Source organism: Phacochoerus africanus, chromosome 7, assembly GCF_016906955.1.
Source record: "Phacochoerus africanus isolate WHEZ1 chromosome 7, ROS_Pafr_v1, whole genome shotgun sequence".
Lineage (NCBI taxonomy): Eukaryota > Metazoa > Chordata > Mammalia > Artiodactyla > Suidae > Phacochoerus > Phacochoerus africanus.
In genome coordinates this window covers 15,356,296-15,375,924 of record NC_062550.1, presented here as the reverse complement: position 1 = coordinate 15,375,924, position 19,629 = coordinate 15,356,296, and the positions used below count along the sequence as shown (strand labels likewise).

Below are 19,629 nucleotides of genomic sequence, written 5' to 3'. Positions count from 1 at the left end.
TGGGAGTTCCTGTCGTGGCGCAGTGGTTAACGAATCCGACTAGGAACCATGAGGTTGCGGGTTCGGTCCCTGCCCTTGCTCAGTGGGTTAATGATCCGGCGTTGCCATGAGCTGTGGTGTAGGTTGCAGATGCGGCTCGGATCCCGCGTTGCTGTGGCTCTGGCGTAGGCCGGTGGCTACAGCTCCGATTCGACCCCTAGCCTGGGAACCTCCATATGCCAAGGGAGCGGCCCAAGAAATAGCAACAACAACAACAACAACAACAAAAAAAAGACAAAATAAATAAATAAATAAATAAAAGGGAGAGTGGTAACATACACACAAACACATTTATATATAACCACATACACATATACATTTTTATTTATACAAAGAGTATTTCTAAGAACAGACAAGAAACCAGTAGTAGTTATTGCTTCTGGGAGAAAAACTAGCAATTTAAGTAGAAGAAACATTTAACTTTTCATTATAAATCATTTTTTTCACTGATTTTAAACTGTCCATGTAACTTTATTAAGTAAAAACTCACAAATTTTTATTGAAAAATGCTTATATTTCCTACACTGTAAATTACAAAAAATGCCTAATTTACAAAATATGTGTCTTCTCTGACAAAAAAATATTATTTTATGCAAAGAGTTTTCCAATTACCTTGAAAAGCCTGGGAAACACATCTGCTGGTTGTCCACGAATCACAAACAGACGAGAGTTTAATTTTCGCAAATTGGCATCAAGGTCTTCAAGACACTGAAGCAAAAATCTAGAGAGAAGAAAATACTTTTTAAATTCTTCAAAATACATATTTAGAAGATAGAGAAGTTCCCATCCTGGCTCAGTGGTTAACAAACCCAACTAGTATCCATGAGGACACGGGTTCAATCCCTGGCCTTGCTCAGTGGGTTAAGGATCTGGCATTGCTGTGAGCTGATGCATTTCGGACCCTGCCTTGCTGTGGCTATGGCGCAAGCTGGCAGCTACAGCTCTGATTTGACCCCTAGCCTGGGAACCTCCATGTGCCATGGTAGCAGCCCTAAAAAGACAAAAAAGACCAAAAAAAAAAAAAAAGAAAAGAAAAAAGAAGATATAAAGTACTACACAATCATGATGTCATTTTAAAAGTTGAAATGCCACCCATCGTGGGGTTTTTTTTAACCTCTTGTCATGTTATTATTTCTAACTGATATATAAATGACTATTTCCAGAAATGATACTCATAATTTTTATAAATTAGAGCACAAGTTTCTCAGTATTTTAAGGAAATTCCTAAATTAAACTGCTTTCATTAAATAATAGGGATTGTTAGCAAAGTTTAATTTGTAAACACAGAAATCATATACAGAAATAAAGTAATTAAATGAATTGATCCCATTGTTTAAATTTGGTGAAATAAATTCAAGTTTATATACAAGAGGCACCTTGAAAAATCTAGAACATTTTCTACTGGGAAAAAAAAAGATATAACATCCTATTTAATCACTCTGAGCAAGCGAATAGTTTAAAAGTTGAGTACTTAGGGGATGTTATAATCATCTAAGAGAGAAAACACATACTGTCCATTTTCAAATTTCTAATATAACTAAAGAAAAAGAAGTTGATAATAAATAGATGTCAAAAGAGTTCCCACTGTGGCACGTAGGTAAAGAATCCAAATGCATCAGCTCAGGTCACTGCGGAGGCAAGGGTTCAATCCTTGGCTGGGTGCAGTGGGTTAAAGGATTGGGTAGCTGTAGCTGCAGTGTAGGTTGCAGCTGTAGCTGATTCAATCCCTGGCCCAGGACTTTCCATATGCCATGGGTGTGGCCAAAAAACAAACAAAAAGATATTCAATTACATGGCATTAACTGAGTGTAAAGAATGCCAGATTGATTATTTTCAAAAAAGGATCTCATGAGGCAGGTGGGGCTATTGACTTTTTTTTTTTTTTTAATGAAATAAGTATCAACAGGTCTTACACACAAAAAATATCTAGGAAATTCTAGGGCAATACCAGAAGGCTGCTTAGTGTGCATCTTCTATTGAGAAAAAAATGGAGCAATCCCCAAGAGCAAATCTATAAGAGATATCACCCCTGGAAAGTTCAACCTCATTGTTTGCCTCATGTTAATTTTCTCTAACATTTCATCTAGGTTCTGTTCCTCTCAGCTTGACATATCTTATTTTTTCTCTACTCTTCATTTATGTCTTTGATCTTACAGTTAAATATCTGCCTTTTCTACACTTTCGGAGTAATGATCATGTCTTACCTGTGAAGAGGAGTGGTTAAGATGAATGGAAAGGATTTCAGAATTGCACTGTCCAATATGGTGGCCACTAAGCAATGTAGCCACTTATATTTAACTTTAAAATTCAGTTCCTCAGTCACACTTGCCACATTCCATGGCCTCTCAAAGGCCACACGTGTGGCCGGTAGCTACCACACCGGACTGCACAGGTGAAGAACATTTCCATCACTGCAGAAACTTCTATTCGACAGCACTGTTCTAGAAGGTTGTTCAGTCTGGATCATTTTGTTCTTTGCCCATTCTGATCCCATCATTTCACCAAGAAAGTGTTGCTAATTTTCTACAACTGCAGTTATTAGTGATATCAGTATACCTAGTTATTAAGTTTGATATTCTTTCCCCTTTAGGATTCATTACCACTATGTGCTTGGGGAGCACAGTGGTATATTTACAAGGATGTTAAAAATACCCCATCATTTCACCTCAGCAAGTCTCACAGCTGTCCTTAAGTAGGAAATAAGCCTTTATATCCTCATATTTATATTTCATACATCCCCTTTCTGTCTTGGTTTGGAGTCACCTCCCTAAAACCCCATCACTACTGCAACCCATCACTACCAATGTGCAAATACTTTGGGAAGAAGACTGTTGTTGATTGTTGCTGTTGTTACAGCAATATAAAGGCATCTGAGTTTTGTAAAACTATCTATAACTATGAATAACTTATCATGTTTGGTGATAAATGCTTATTGGGAAGCAGCCAGTCTTCTGTATTTGCTTTATGTAAGAGTTTTTTAGACACTGCAGTACTCAAATTGAAAATTAAGAAGCTGAATGAACCAGAAATTTTAAAACTTTTTTTTTTCTTTTTAGGGCCTCACCCACGGCATATGGAAGTTCCCAGGCCAGGGGTTCAATTGGAGCTGTAGCCACCTGCCCACAACACAGCCACAGCAACGTGGGATCTGAGCTGCGTCAGTGACCTACACCACAGTTCACAGCAACACCAGATCCTTAACCCACTGAGAGAGGCCAGGGATCAAACCTGAGTCCTCATAGATACTAGTCAGATTCATTTCTGCTGAGCCATGACAGGAACTCCTAAAAGTTTTTTTTTTTTTTTTAATTTATATGGAAGGATAATCCAAGGCAGAGTTAATTCTCAAATCTCTTCTGTACTATTTGTTTCATTATCTTCTCCACCAGAGCTGGTAATAAGTAGCAACAGTTCTCCACATTCTACTTTCTTGGTAGAAAAGTTTTGATGTAGTACAAGCAGGTCAATGATAGACAGTAAGATGGGAAAATTTTTTAAAGGACCTGATTAATTTATAAAATGAACAAGTAAGCCTGGATTAGTTAATGATTAGCCCTTTATCTTTCCCTGTCTTGTTCACAAGCTGAATAAGCTTTTTTTTTTTTTTGGCTGTGTTCACAAGCATGTAAAAAATTCCCAAGCCAGGGATAAAACCAGCAGCATAGTAGCGACCCATGCCACTGCAGTGACAATGCCAGATCCTTAACCCACTGTGCCACAAGAGAGCTCCTGAATAAGCATACTTAATGCTTTTTAATAAACACTCTGTGAACCAAACACTATACAGAAGGATGTGGAATGATGCAATAGAAAAAGTTTTGCAACCAAAAAATTAATTTTGACACTATAAAACAAAGGACTAGAAATTGTATTTCAGTATGGTGTTCTTCTCCCATAGATATTACTGATGGTGTTTTTCTTCCCTAGCATATTTTTCTTTCATGGATGTCATCATTTATATCACCATAATTTCATATAAAAATTACAGAGGCACAATGGACTCAAATATGTATTTTAGAAAAGATTTGTGAAGAAAAGAAAAAGAGCATGATGGAGGAGAACACACGGTGATGCTATCCTTTGTTATAAGGCTTTTTGTACTATGACTTCCACAACTACTGCATATATTATTTTGATAAAATGAAATTTACCTTGCATCTATCAGTTATATGTGCATAAGAAAATAACTGAAAGGCTATTCACCAAGATATTAATAATAGCTACCCTTGGGGAAAGGGAGTTTGAGGTGGGGGTAAAGAAGAAAGAAACATATACTTTTTAAAAGTTCCTAAAAGGTATAAAATTAAAAATAAAGTTTTTAAAAACTTCATAAAAGGTATAAAATTGTTAATTCCTTTAAAGTAGAATGAAACTGAGAAATACTGTATCTATTGTAAACATGGTTTAAAACACAGTGAACATCTTTTCAAAGTACTAGATGTTCTTCTACAGCATCAATTTTCATGGTTCCATAGTATTCTATTGCAGAGATGTCCCATAATTTAACAATTAATAGCAAAAATTACTATCCCTCAATCCTGATAAGCTCTAACTTCCTTATCTGTTAAAAATGAGATAGTAACAGGATCTATATCACAGTATTGTGAGAATTAAACTAATATATGTGAAGCTCTTAGAACAGTGCCTAACCCATAGTAAGCATGATTATGTGTTATCTATTATTTTTCAGTCCCCTCCTTACCACCTCTATTCTTGCTACAATAATTATACTGCTTGTTATCTTTTATGAGTATTATTTACCACAATCCCTAAAATAGATCTGCCTACCAACAATCTCTCTCCACTCTAATCTATTTTATACATAATACCAAACCTTCCTGAGGCACCTTCCCTGTACAAAGGTCTTCAAATACACATTCCCCATAAAATAAGGAACAAGTTATTTTGTTTGACTAACTTAGGGTCCCAGGTTTATTTCCTACCACTCCCCTTTCCCTCCTGCTAAATCAAACTACTTCTCTTTTCCCCACACATTCAATCTCCTGGAATTTGCTCCACGCTCTTCTCTCAGCCAGGAGTACCTTTCCCCAGTTCCTATTTCTTCAAGTGCATATTCTACTAATCTTCAGTCTTCCACATGAAAGTAATTTCTCCATCCCCTAAACTGTCAAAGGACATAATGTATCTCATCCTAGAGCAACTTTCAGACTTGCCTTATATAACAGCTATCAACTACACACACACACACACCAATCATATATACCTGTATATGTATATATGTATACATCACTTTTTCCTCCTGACAGTTTTCAAATTAAGTATATGTATCTCATTCCTAACTACGGTTTTCTTTACTTGTGTTTTGGTTTCCACATTTGGCAAACAAATCTGATCATGTGCCCTACGCAATTGTTGAAAAAATCCGATATAGGAGAAAATGACCAACAGAGCTATCCTAAACATTTGCTAAAAGGCTTAGAAACAGCATAAAATCACCAGTAATTAGTAGATATTCATTAAGCAAAAGTTATAATTATTCTCCCTTGGGAAAAATTTTTAGTTTTGAAAAAGGTAACATGTATTTCTATATGTAAATACCTGGGCATGACAACAGAAGACCATGAATTAGCTGGATGCCTACACTTTTATACAGAATCATCTCCAACTCTTAACTTCTTCTGAATGTGACTTTGAAAAAAAGTCTGATGAAAATTTTTCCCACTGACAAGGCAAATGTGAAAATGGATGGATAAGTAGATTAGATAGATAGACAGATACAGTGTAATTAAGACCTTGAATCAACTAATCTCTAAGCATATAATTCCTTGATAATACCGTAAGATAAAATATCCAATATCCCAAGTTTCAAGTATGAACTCACTGAAAGTTTAAGATTTCTTTTTAGTGCTGAAGGAATAATGTTATTACAAAAGATACTATAGAAAACCTAGCATTTCATCCTTTACCCTCAACTGGGAAGAGAGTGAGTTCCGTCAGAGTTTAGATTCAATGTGTTCCAGAGAACACACCAATTTCAACTTTTATATATTTCAAATGCATGTTCCAAAGAACAGGAATCCAATAATGAATGGAATGATTAATATAATACATTTAAATTACATAAGGTACAATTTTAATTGGAACGTATTTTCAAGCCTTACCCAATTTGGTAGGTTTACTGTTTTTTTTGAAACCATAACCCTTTGAAGGCTCAGTTAATAATGCTATTATTAACTACATGTAACCGGTTGATTTTTAAATAGAACAAATGGTAGTAAAACCCCTTTACATAATTCTATTGACTACAGTACAATTCTGGTGCTATTTAATTACAATACTAATTGTAGCACTTCAAAATAAACTGAAGCAGTATTAGGTGAAAAAATATATTTCTTCACATTAAACATTTTAAGGATTTTTTTTTAACCTCCAAAGATCACTACCTTACTGCTGTTAGAAAAAATTACATGCAGTGAATTTCCTTATACTAGTTCCAAAAGATGATTTCAACATGAATCAACAGAAATAGTTTCTTAAAGTAGGTCATTGCTATAGCAACCAGTGGGCGGTTTGGTATACTCCCCATAACAATGACCTACTTTCCAGCCTGTGCTAGAACAGCTTTATATAACTAGAATTTCTAGTTCTGTCTATAAAATAGTCTAAAAAAGGGAATGGTAAGATACAACCTAATCCCATTCCTGCTAAAAACAAGACATTATGAATTACCATGTATCATACTAGAATAAAGCAATCTGGTTCTTCATTTAGTTTATAAAATTTATATATCACATGCTCAACAGTGAAAACTACACTTAGAATATCTAAACCAAAAACAACTCATTGCTGACCCTAGAGACTGATTTAAAGAATATAAATTAAGATCTATTAAAACCACATGCAAAGCATTTCTCTTCCATTTTAAAGAATATAAATTAAGATCATTAAAACCACATGCAAAGCATTTCTCATGAAACAAATGAGTTAAATTTTTAAAAAGTAAATTTGTGGATATATTAACTATAATAAAGTAAAAAATGGAGAGTCTCAGTGATTAAGCAGTCTACATTAGTGTTTCACTAGAGATTCAAAAATTATAAATAGCAACTAGTCTCTATAAATTGAATAAAGTTTATATATACTTTTTTTTCTGGTTTGTACAAAATTTTAGTGCTTTTACCTAACATTACTCTAATTATCAGAGTATCTGTGACATACACTTTCTCTGAATAGTTCAATGTTGAATAAGGATTAAATATGTATTTTAAAAGCAAATTTTGTATTTTGCCAGGCTCTAATGGTTCATACATCAGTGGGCCTATACCATGACGCAATGTCACTTCCCCCACCGCCCTGCAGGGCCGCATCAAATGGGAGTTCCCAGGCTAGGGTTCAAATCGGAGCTGCATCTACTGGCTCACACCACAGCCATAGCAACGCAGGATCTGAGCTTCATCTGAGACCTACACCACAGCTCATGGCAACGCTGGATCCTTAACCCACTGAGGCCAAGGATCGATCCCGCATCCTTGTGGATACTAGTCAGGTTTGTTTCCACTGAGCCACAATGGGAACGCCACAATGTCACTTTTCATAGCAAATAGTTTTCACTGCCTTCTTTTAAATTCTGAAATAAAATTCACGGATAATATAACATTCATACACACAGTTTTAAAGTAATATAATGCTCTAATGTAATATATGGGAGAAGTTAAGGGAAAGTCATTTATATTTTAAAAAGTAATATTTTTGTCCCATAAGTAAGTATCTGTATATACACAAGAAGACAATGAATTAGTTGGATGCCTACACCTACATATAGAATCATTTAAAATTCAACAGCAACAAAAACAGAATGGTACAGTTGTATTATAGGTGACTCAAATACCATGAGTGATATTGCCTTTGGTAATGTGATTTTCTGTAATGTTGATCAAGACTTATTAGTAAAGTTCTGGAAAAATTTCAATCTTCCCTTGATTTACATGAGTAACAAATATATTTCAGGAACACTCAATGTATACCAAAACTGTGTGAAAAATACTAGTATTTACATATAAAAATGGATTTAGGCTCTAGATTTTCAAAATTATGAGTAAGTTTTGCACTTACATGAAATATCTGGTAGAATATTTGAAAGTTATGTGGGGAGTTCCCATTGTGGCTCAGCAGAAATAAACCCAACTAGTTATCCATGAGAATGTGGGTTCGATCCCTGACCCCACTCAGTGACTTAAGGATCCAGCACTGCCTGGAGCTGCTGCAGTGTAGGTTACAGACCTTGTGTTGCTGTGGCTGTAGTGGTGTGTGTTTTTTTTTCTGAGATACCAACATCAAATGCCATAACTTACATATGGCATCTATGTCTAAAAAAGGACACAACGAACTTTTTTGCACAACAGATACTGACTTACAGACTTTTAAAAACTTATGGTTTCCAAATGAGACAGACTGGGCCTGGGGGGATGCGCTGGGGGTTTGGGTTGGAAATGCTATAAAATTTGGTTGTGATGATCATTGTACAACTACAAATGTAACTGAGCAATAAAAAATGCTATATGTAAAATAAATAAACAAACAACAAAAGGAAACTTTTAAACATAATTTACTGGACTACCCCAGAAGTAAGGAGTCATAAGAGGCTAAGCAGAGTACTAAAGTCAGCTTCAGCCTTGACGTTTTCTACAGAGCCCTGGAAACCTTGAACACAGTGCAGGTTGAGGTCAGGAGATAAAGCCCAAGGCCCACCCAAGAGAGGAAACTAATAATAGACCCTCAAGATAAAGCCTGGGATTCAAAGAGCTCCATCCACAGTTCAAATGTAAAGAAGACATTAATCCTAATAGGACAGAATAGCACAGGAAGGAAACTTGTCTGTCTCTACTCAGCCTGGACTGAAAGAAAACAAAATCTCCCACCGCTGAATGGAAAGGGAAAACATAGCAGTTTTACAGTGGATAAACCTGGCAAACATCGCTTTAACCACATGATCAGAGTAAACATCACCAGTGATAAATCAATCATGCTGATACCATGTACATCCTGATATGATAAGAACATCTCACCTTTATGATAATTTCCACAAGACCACATCCCCACTCTAACGACGACAAAAAAATCAGACAAACCTAAATTGAGGGCCATTCCACAAGATAAATGACCAGTACTCTGAATCGAAAAGGTCATAAGAAATAAGGAAAGCTTGAAGAACTTCACAGGACAAAAGAAACAAAGGGGAAATATGACTAAACCCAATGTGGTATTCTGGATGGAACCCTGGGATAGAAAAAGAACACTAGTGGAAATCTGAATAGTGTGGAATTTAGCTAGTGCTACATTTCTTAGTTTTGACAAAAGTGGTAGTAATATAAGATGTTAATATTTGGGGAAACTGAGAACAGACTACATAGAAACTTTTATCTTAGTAAAAAATTCTTGGGAGTTCCCACTGGCTCAGTGGAAATGAATCTGACTAGTATCCATGAGGACTCAGGTTCTATCCTTGGCTTGCTCAGTAGGTTAAGTATCCGCTGTTGCTGTAAGCTGTGCTGTAGGTTGCAGACATGGCTGGGATCTGGCATTGCTGTGGTTGTGGTGTAAGCTGGCAGCTACAACTCCTATTTGATCCCTAGCCTGGGAACTTCTATATACCTTGGGTGCGGCCCTAAAAAGACAGGAAAAAAAAAAATTCTTGTGCACCCCCCACGTAAAATTTCGATGCAAATTCATGGAATTTAAATGGTACCAAACACTTCAAGCATATCATTGTAAAGTCATCCTGTCGTAGTGCAGAGGAAACTAACATGAGTAGGAACCATAAGGTTCGGGTTTGATCCCTGGCCTTGCTCAGTGGGTTAAGAATCCGGTGTTGCTGCGAGCTGTGGTGTAGGTCGCAGACGCAGCTTGGATCTGGCATTGCTATGGCTCTGGCGTAGGCTGGCGGCAACAGCTACAATTAGACCTCTAGCCTGGGAACCTCCATATGCCACGGGTGCAGCCCTAAAAAGATAAAAAGACAAAAAAAAAAAGTCATCCCAGGTTGGTTGTGGTCTGAGATAACTGTTAAAAGAAGTTATAAGTCCTCTCTGGATTCTCAACTTCAATCTATGTTTCAATTTTCACAGAAAAAAGTTCTACCAAAAATCAATCGATCATAAAATACACAAGAAGACAATTTAATCTGAGAGGACTGAAAATGACTGAGAATTTTCCAGAACTACTGAAATACACCAATTTAAGGAGCTCATGAATCTCAAGCAAAGTAAGAAAGATAGGGACATAGGGTTAGAGATGGAAGGTGGGATGGAGAGGAGGGGAAATAAAAAAAGGAATGAAGAACAGATTAAAACAGGCAGAGACACAGAGAGGGAGAAATGAGAAAGAGAGAAAGGATTCACATCAAACACATCATATTGAAACTACACAAAACCAAAGACAAAAACATAAGACACAAAGCAGTCAGAGAACATTATACCCAGTAAACAGAGAATATTTATTTATTCAAGTAAACATGTAATACTCATGAAAACTGACCCTGAATTAGGTAATAATACTATTCAACAAATTTAAAGGAATTGGTATCAATCACACATTTTGAAATTTAAAAAAACACTTCTCTAAACAATTTATGGGACAAAGAACATCAAAATGGATTTTAGAAAATACCTAGAACTGAAAGATAATGAAGAAAACATATTTAAAATGTGCGGAATGCAAAACAACAAAAAAAGTGGTATTAGAAGAAAAAACACAGGCTTAAATGCTTACAAGAGAAAAAAAAAAAAAGACTTGAAATTGAGTTAGGGAAATGGCAAAATAAATCCTAAAAAAATATGAAGAAGGAAATGATCTCTTGCCAGCCAACACTGAGCAATGGGCATATCTCAGGACAGTGGGCATATCTTGGGAAAATGGGCACAAGCATTGCAAGACCAGGAGCAAGATAAAGCCCTATCACAAGAAGCAGTATGAGCTGGGATGAGCTGGGAATCCCTGCTGCCTACATTAAGATTGACACCCTGCCCCCTCCCAACCCCATACATACAGTCCATATGCAGAGAGCAAACAAGAAGTACTGAGGCTGGACATAGGGAAGGTCTTCTGGGCCTCAGGGTGTTGTACATGTAAAACAGGGATTACTGATGTTGTCTACAATGCATCCAACAGTGAACTGGTCAGTATCAAGACCCTGGTGAGGATCTGCATCATGTTCATTGATAGCACACCATTCTGACAATAGCAGGAGTCTCCGCTATGCACTGCTCCTGGGCTGCAATAAGTGAGCCAAGCTGACTCCTGAGGAGGAAGAAATTTTAAACAAAAAAAAAATGATCGCAGAAAATTCAGAAGAAATAGGATAAAAGGAAAAAGAATGCCAAAATCAGCAATTTTCTGGAAAAGCAGTTCCATGCTTGCATCCTCACTTCAAGACCAGGGCACTGTAGCTGAGCCATGTGCTAGCTATGTGCTAGAAGGCAAGAAGTTGGAGTTCTGAGGAAAAATAGGTCTGAAAAGCAAATAAATCCTCCTTCCTTCTATCTTAGCTCAAGTAATAAAGGTGCTTATTGTTCTAAAAAAGGAAAGAAGGAATGAAGGAAGGAAGGAGGGAGGGAAAAAGGGAAGGAAAGAAAGAAGGATGAAGGGCAAGAATTAGTGAAAATAGAACATAAATATATAATAGAAACAACAAAGTCAAAATTTATCACTCGAAGAAACACTTATAAACCTGTGACAAGGTAAAATAAGGGGAAAACTGAGAGGAGGCAAAATAAGCAATATTAAGAATAAAAAAGGAGATATAATATCAGCTATTATAGGGATTAAATAAAAATAAGATAGGATGAAAGTTTTTATGTAAATACATTTGAAAACTGATGAAATGAATAAATTCCTTAAAAAAACTGACTCAAGAAAAAATTTAAAACTTACCAAAACCAACTCAAGAGCAAAAAAAGAACATGAATGGTCCCACAGCCATTAAAGAAATTGAATTGGTGGTTAAAAATCTTACCATGGAAAACACAACAGCTAGTCAGCTTTATAGATGAAATCTACCAAGCATTCATAGAATAGACAGTTTTAATTTTACAGAGGATTCTAACTTCATATAGAAGACAGGCAAAAAGGGGAACAGTTTTCAACTTACTTTATGAGGTTAGATTTACCATAACACCCAAATCAGACAAAGACAGTACAAAAAGAAAATTACAGAGCAATCTCATTCACAAGCATACTGGCAAACCAAATACAGTAATATATTAAAAATATACATCATGAGCAAGTTAGCAAACCAAATACAGAAATACTTAAAAAAATATACATCATGATCACCTTGGGTTTATCCACAGAAAGTTGATTCGTTTATTTATTTATTTATTGTCTTTTTGCCATTTCTTGGGCCGCTCCTACGGCATATGGAGGTTCCCAGGCTAGGGGTCGAATTGGAGCTGCAGCTGCCAGCCTACACTAGAGCCACAGCAACTCGGGATCCAAGCCACGTCTGCAACCTACACCACAGCTCACGGCAACACCGGATCCTTAACCCACTGAGCAAGGGCAGGGATCAAACCTGCAACCTCATGGTTCCTAGTCGGATGCGCTAACCACTGCGCCACGACGGGAACTCCCGGATTAGTTTAATGTTTAAAAATTGGTTAATGTATTCACCTCATTCATAGAATAAAGGAAATTTCATATGACCAACTGAACAGATGTAGAAAGAGTAGTTACTAAAATTCAATATCCATTTTACCTCAACGAACTAGGACTAGAAGGTAACTTCCTTAATGTTAAGAAGGGCATCCACAAAAGTACAGAAAACATCATATTTAATGGTAAAAATGTTGAAAGCACTTTCTTCACTATTGGGAAGAAGACAAGGATGCCAGTTACTGCTTCTATTCAACCTGGTACTAGTGTGCCTAACAAGTGTAGTAAAAAGACCAAGAGATAAAAGGTATAAGGGTGGGAAATGAAGAAATAAAAGCATAATTATTTATAGATGAGATGAGTATTAATATTATCAACATATAAGAAAGGAAATACACAGAGAAATTATTAGAATTAAAAACAGAGTTTTAAAGGGTTAATCACTTAATTTCTGGAATCAATTTACACTAATACATATGTAACTTAAGCCTCTCTGATCTCAAAAATCACACAAAGCTATTTATAATGTAGAACTCTTACTCCTTGTTTAATTTTAGAAACCACTGCATTGTGACTCTACCAGGTTAGGCCAAAATCAAGTATAAATATGTACTTCTAGGCTTTAAAGGATTTACATGTAACTAAACAAAATCTGTCCAACATGTGTTCAAAAGTGTGCTCTCCCAGATCTATGTGTAATGCTTTTCAGAAGTCTATGAGTCCTATTTGAAATTTCTCTCCTTCAGAAAAGGACTAGTTACAAGTCAATTATATCTCAATAAAGCTTGTGAAAAAATATTTAATAAGTCTCTATTTTCATCTGTGAAAAATAAAACTAATAATGTTGAAAAATCCATTCCTGCCTCCATCCCAGTCCCATTCTCCTCCTCATTCATCTTCGTCAAATCTACAACCTAGCACATGTCACACAGGTCTGTCTGAGGTTTGGCCAATGGTCGAGATCTTTCCCATACTGACATTACCACAAAAAGTGATAGTCAGATAATACAATCTATCCATCAGATTATGAATCATAAATTTACTGAGATCCTACTGACGTTATTGTGGGCCCTGGGGTAAAGAAGAAAAAATTAAAGTGCCTGGATAAAAACAAGGTTCTACTGTACAGCACAGGGAACTATATTAAATATCTTATAATAACCTATAATAGAAAAGAATCTTAAAAAGTATATATATATATATATACATACACATATATCTGAATAACTGTGTTGTACATCAGAAACTAATACAACATTGTAAATCAAATATACTTCAATTAAAAAAATTAAGTGCCTAGTGTCATGAAGTTTGCATGTTAGATGATGACAATGAAGACAATTTAGAAAGTGTTATCAGATACTGGACTAAGAACTTTACAGGTGTACATGGAACAACCCTTTCATATAGGTGCTTCCTTCATATACAAATGAGGAAACTGAGACATAAAGAGGATAAGTCATTTTCTCAAGGACATATGAATAGAAAACTCTGAAGACCTCACAAAAAAACCATAATAAATAAAAAAAGTTGCCAGGTCTAAAATCAATATACTAAAATCTGTTGCATTTCTACACACTGACAAAAAACTAGCAGAAAGAGAAATTAAGAAAACAAGGAATTTTCTAGTGGCACAGCAGGTTAAGGATCTGGTAGTGTCACTGTAGCAGCTTGGATTGCTACTGTGGCAGTAGGTGTGATCCCTAGCCCAGGAACTTCCACATTCTGTGGGTGAGGCCAAAAGGAAAAGAAAAGAAAACAATCTCATTTAAAATTTCAAATAAAGAATAAAATCTCCAGGAATAAATTAACCAAGAAAGTGAAAGACCTGTACACCTGTAACTCATATAATATTGTATATCAACTAACATGTTGATTAAAAAATATACTATACACAGATTGCCAGTTATCAAAAAAAATTAAAAACCAAATCAACTCAGAGAAGAAAACTAACTTAAGCAAAGGCAGGAACAAATAGTAAAGAAAAAAACCAATAACAACATCAATTAAAGAATTGGTTGGTTGTGAAAAGTAATGAATTAGATAAATCATTGGTTAACCAACCAAATAAAAAAAGAAGAGAGAAAAACAACACAAATACATCACAATTGAAATGATGATGGGTAAACACCACAAATACAGAGAAAAATAAAATAGAAAAAATTTTTTAAAAGAACGTTAAACATTCATACACTGAAAACTATAGACATTATTGAAAGAAAGTAAAGAAGACACAAAGAAGTGGAAAGATATACCATACTCACAGACTGGAAGAATAACATTGTTAAAAACATCTATATTACCTAAAGCAATCTACAGATTCAAGGCAATGCTTATGAAAATCCTAATGACATTTTTCACAGAAATAGAATAAAAAATACCAATTTGCATGGAAACACCAAAGCTCCAAAACAGCCAAACAATCCTGAGGGGAAAAAAAAGAACAGAACTACAAAGCTCAAACTACCAAGCTATAGTAATTAAAATGGCAGGCTATGGGCAGAAAAACTGACACACAAATAAATGGAAAGAATTGAGAGTCCAGAAAGAAACCCTGAATATATGGACAACTAATTTATAACAAAGGAGCCAAGAACATACAATGGAGAAAGGAAAGTCTCTTCAATAAATGGTGCTGGGAAAACCAGACAGCTGCATGCAAAAGAATGAAACTAGACCACTATCTTACACCATACACAAAAATGAATGCAAAATGGATTAAAGACTTAAATGTAAGACTTGAAACCATAAAACTCCTAGAAGAAAACATAGACAGTAAGCTCCCAGACATTGGTATTAGAGATGATTTTTTGAACCTGACACCAAAAGCAAAGACAACAAAAGCAAAAACAAACAAAAGGAACAACATCAAACTAAAAAGCTTCTGCACAAAAAAGCTTCTGCAAAAACAAACAAAAGGAACATCAAACTAAAAAGATTCTGCACGAAAAGATATTTGCAAATCATACATCTTAAAGGGGTTAATATTCAAAATATGTAAAGAACCCATAACAACAACAAAAATCCAATTAAAAATGGCAGAGGTTATGAACATTTTTCCAAAGAAGACATACAGATGGCCAACAGCACATGAAAAGGTGTTCATCATCATTAGCTGTTAGGGAAATTCCAAATTTCAAAACCACCATGAAATATTGCATCACACCTGTCAGAATGGTTATTATCAAAAGGACAAGAAATAGCAAGTGCTAAAGAGCATGTGGAGAAAAAATAACCTTGTAGTGGTTATCATTCGCTTTTGTACATGGACTGAACAGATTTTATTTAGTGCTCACAAGAAGGTAAATTGGTATGGGTAGAAATTCAAGAGGTAATATAGCAAAAGAGGTGGGATTGTAAGATGTGAGTTTCAAGGTAAAAGTATGGGTGGAAAACATAAAACTGGAATTCAACAGTACATATATGACAGTCATGCAACTACATAAAGAAAAAGAAGAACTGATGGAAGAAAGGAACTTCACTTTGAATGAACAAAGAAGGACATGAAGGACATGATCACAGAAGGACAGAAAAAAGGCTGGAGAGAGAAAAGGAAAAAGAAAAAGGATGGAATGAGGTCCGAATACATAAAAGCAAAGAATAGATGTGTGTATTTCTAGAAGGAAATATGGAAAGAATGATGGAAGGAAGGGAAGGAAGGAGGACAGATAAACAGGATAAAGATGCAATGACACATAAGAGAAGTAAGGGCACATTTAATAGAAAGAAGGAAGAATGTATGGGACAAAGAAGCAAAAACTTGGTGGGACAGAAAATCAAGAATAAACAAAGAAGGATAGAGTAGGGAGTGAGATGGTAAAAGGGTCAAAAATGGAAAGAAGGTAACAGAACAATCAAACTTAAATTTGAGAATCTTAAGTCTGATGCAATCCTCACTAACAAAAGAGGCCAATTTTATTCAACTACTACTAAGTGAGTTATGAACCAGTCATGGACCTCAAACATATCCCATTAATTTCACAGTTGAACATAAGAAATGTCTTTTCTTGGAGTTCTCATTGTGGCATGGTGGAAACGAATCCGACAAGGAACCATGAGGTTGCGGGTTTGATCCCTGGCCTTGCTCAGTGGGTTAAGGATCCGGCATTGCCGCGAGCTGCGCCGGTGTGGGTCGCAGACGTGGCTCGGATCAAGCGTTGCTGTGGCTCTGGCGTAGGCCGGTGGCTACAGCTCCAATTGGACCCCTAGCCTGGGAACCTCCATATGCCGCAGGAGCGGCCCAAGAAAATGGCAAAAAGACAAAAAAAAAAAGAAATGTCTTTTCTTTACAGATGCTATAAAACTACACACAGAACTCGTTCTATGTTTAGAGAGAGAAATATAAGTGAAACTAAATGAACCCAAAGTATTATCCTACCATTTCTTATTTGGTAAACAGACTCATTTAGATTCATATTAATGTTTACTCTCTTTAGAGATATTTGAGAGTTAATTATTTGTAGTCTAATAAAATGTAGAATCACATATTATGTGGTAAATTCCTTCATTCACACATTCTATCACTATCTGGGCATCTATGTAGAACAACAACAACAAAATAAAACCAGAATTCTAGTCCTTGGAGCCTCTAAGTTCAATGAGAATAAAACACACAAATTTATTATTATAGTAATTATTACACTGTATTACTGAAGTCTCTATTATTAAATGACATACAAAACGAAGGAAATTACACTAAGGAGGATCTCTGAAGTTTTACAAAGATATGACTGACCTGGATCTTTTAGTATCTATCATAGTACTTTGTGACAAAAGTTTTAAGTCAGTGTTCACTTGAAGTATATTTTAACTTCTGAGGTTAGCTTACACTAGTATAAGGCTATGTAATTTATGGGTCCCTAATCCTCAAATCACAAAGGTACTTGAAATCTAAGACTTTTACTATTCCATGTGTATTTTTAGAAACCACTGTATTGTAACACTATGAGGATAGGCAACTATCACATTTAAAAGTCCACTTTTAGGCTTTCGAGGATTAAAATGGAACTAAATAAAATCTGTTCAGCCCATGTACAAAAGCAAATGATAAAGTTACATACACTGGTTTTCTGATAGTCCTATCAGAAAATTCTCTTCTAATAATGCTAATTTTCCTCTAATTCAAGCTTTTTGGAGGCTTTCATGGTGGTAGGACTACGAAAAAGAAGAAGAAAAAAAGAGTGCCAGGGAAGAAAAAAGGCTATAGAAAATGAAACAGGTACCCAGGTCTTGGTTTCTAAACATCCTTCTCCAATAAGAAGAACCAGGGTTCCACAGAGCAACAGCTGATTTCAGGGCAGAGCAAGGAAAATATAAAAGGAACTAGAGCATCTCAAAGCGCCAGAAAGTAAGGAAGTACTCAAGAGAAATATGATGTGTGCATGTCTAAAAATAAAATGGGTGCCAAAGCTGGAACAATTTAAACAAAATAAACAGTAAGTGTAATAGATTATAACTCAGAGAATAAAACAAATACTCATAAATCCACACTATTATAAATAAATTATTGAATAATTAAATGGGGGGATAAGGAACAAGCCTTCATTACATAAGAATTCCAACTAATTAATAGAGAAGGAATTAAAAAATCATTATTGGAATAGTACATAATAATTGCTTCAGGCAGGAGCCTCTGATGAATACTAAAATTAATGTCTAAAGTATAAAGAGATAGAGAATATTTAGTCAAAATATCTCTTCCAAAATATTAATGACAAAGGAAAAAATAGTAATTTTACAATGGAGAACTCTGGCATACACTATCTTAACCACATGACCAAAGGTAGTACTGCAGGAAGACACACATGATACCATATCTCCCCTGATATGAGAAGGCCACAACACTTCTGCAGTATTTTCCAAAAACATAAAACCTCAATCTAATCATGAGAATACATCAGATTAGTCCAAATTAAAGGGCAACCTACTAAATGCTGCTGACTAGGTCTTTCAAAGTCTCAAGATCTTGAAAGACAAGGAAAGACTGAGAAATGGTCACCACCCAGAAGAAATTAAGGAGAAATGACAACCAAATATAATAGAGAATTCTAGACCAGACTCTGGGGCAGAAAAAACAGTAGTGGAAAAAATGGTGAAATTCAAATAAAATTTGTAGTATCATTAACAGAATTGTAGCAATGCTAATTTCTTACTTTTGATAATTGTACTATGATTATACAAGGTATTAACATTGAGATACTGCCTGAAAGGTATATAATAACTCTCTGTATTATTTCTGAAACTCTCCTTCAAGCCAAAAATTATTCCAAAATAAAAACAAAGAGTTCCCTGGTGTCTCAGCAGATTAAGGATCTGGCACTGTCACTGCTATGGCTGTTTACTGCTGTGGCACAGGTTCAACCCCTGGCCTGGGAACTTCTGCATGCTGTAGTTCAGTCAAAACCAAACCAAAACAAAAATAGATGAATCAGAGCATTGCATCCTGAAAGAAACAGGTTTGGAAAGTTCTTCTCCACATGGATATTATTTTCACATCTCTATTGGTAATAACCACTTGAATGGTTCCAACCATGAATTAACTTATTTACCTGGAGTTCCTGTCATGGCTCAGTGGAAATAAAATTGACTAGTATCCATGAGGATGCAGGTTCAATCCCTGGCCTCCCTCAGTGGATTAAGGATCCAGTGTTGCCCTGAGCTGTGGTGTAGGTCTCAGATGCAGCTCATATCCCACGTTGTTGTGGCTGTGGTGTAGGCTGGCAGCTTCAGCACCGATTCAATCCTTAGCTTGGGAACCTCCATATACCACTGGTGCAGCCCTAGAAAGACAAAAACAAACAAACACCTGAGTGTCTGCTATGTGCCAGCCACATACTATAGAGAAAAATAGAGAGTGCCAAACATGCGTAAGAAAGGGATCACTGTTTTATGGGCTGATTAAAGAAGATTTTGTGGAGTTCCCATTGTGGCTCGGTGGTTAACGAATCAGACTAGGAACCATGAGGTTGCGGGTTCGGTCCC

General features: G+C 35.8%; 1 protein-coding gene and 1 pseudogene across 1 annotated transcript in view; one reads left to right on the top strand and one right to left on the bottom strand.

Annotated features, from left to right (window-relative positions):
- The window catches only part of CRY1 (cryptochrome circadian regulator 1), an 87,711-nt gene that overhangs the window by 27,194 nt on the left and 40,888 nt on the right, over positions 1-19,629 (bottom strand). Inside the window, exon 2 of the mRNA XM_047786464.1 lies at positions 652-760. Coding sequence (XP_047642420.1) covers positions 652-760 — 109 coding nt within the window. The remainder of the gene's footprint in view (positions 1-651; positions 761-19,629) is intronic.
- LOC125131603 (40S ribosomal protein S8-like) lies at positions 10,291-11,448 on the top strand (annotated as a pseudogene).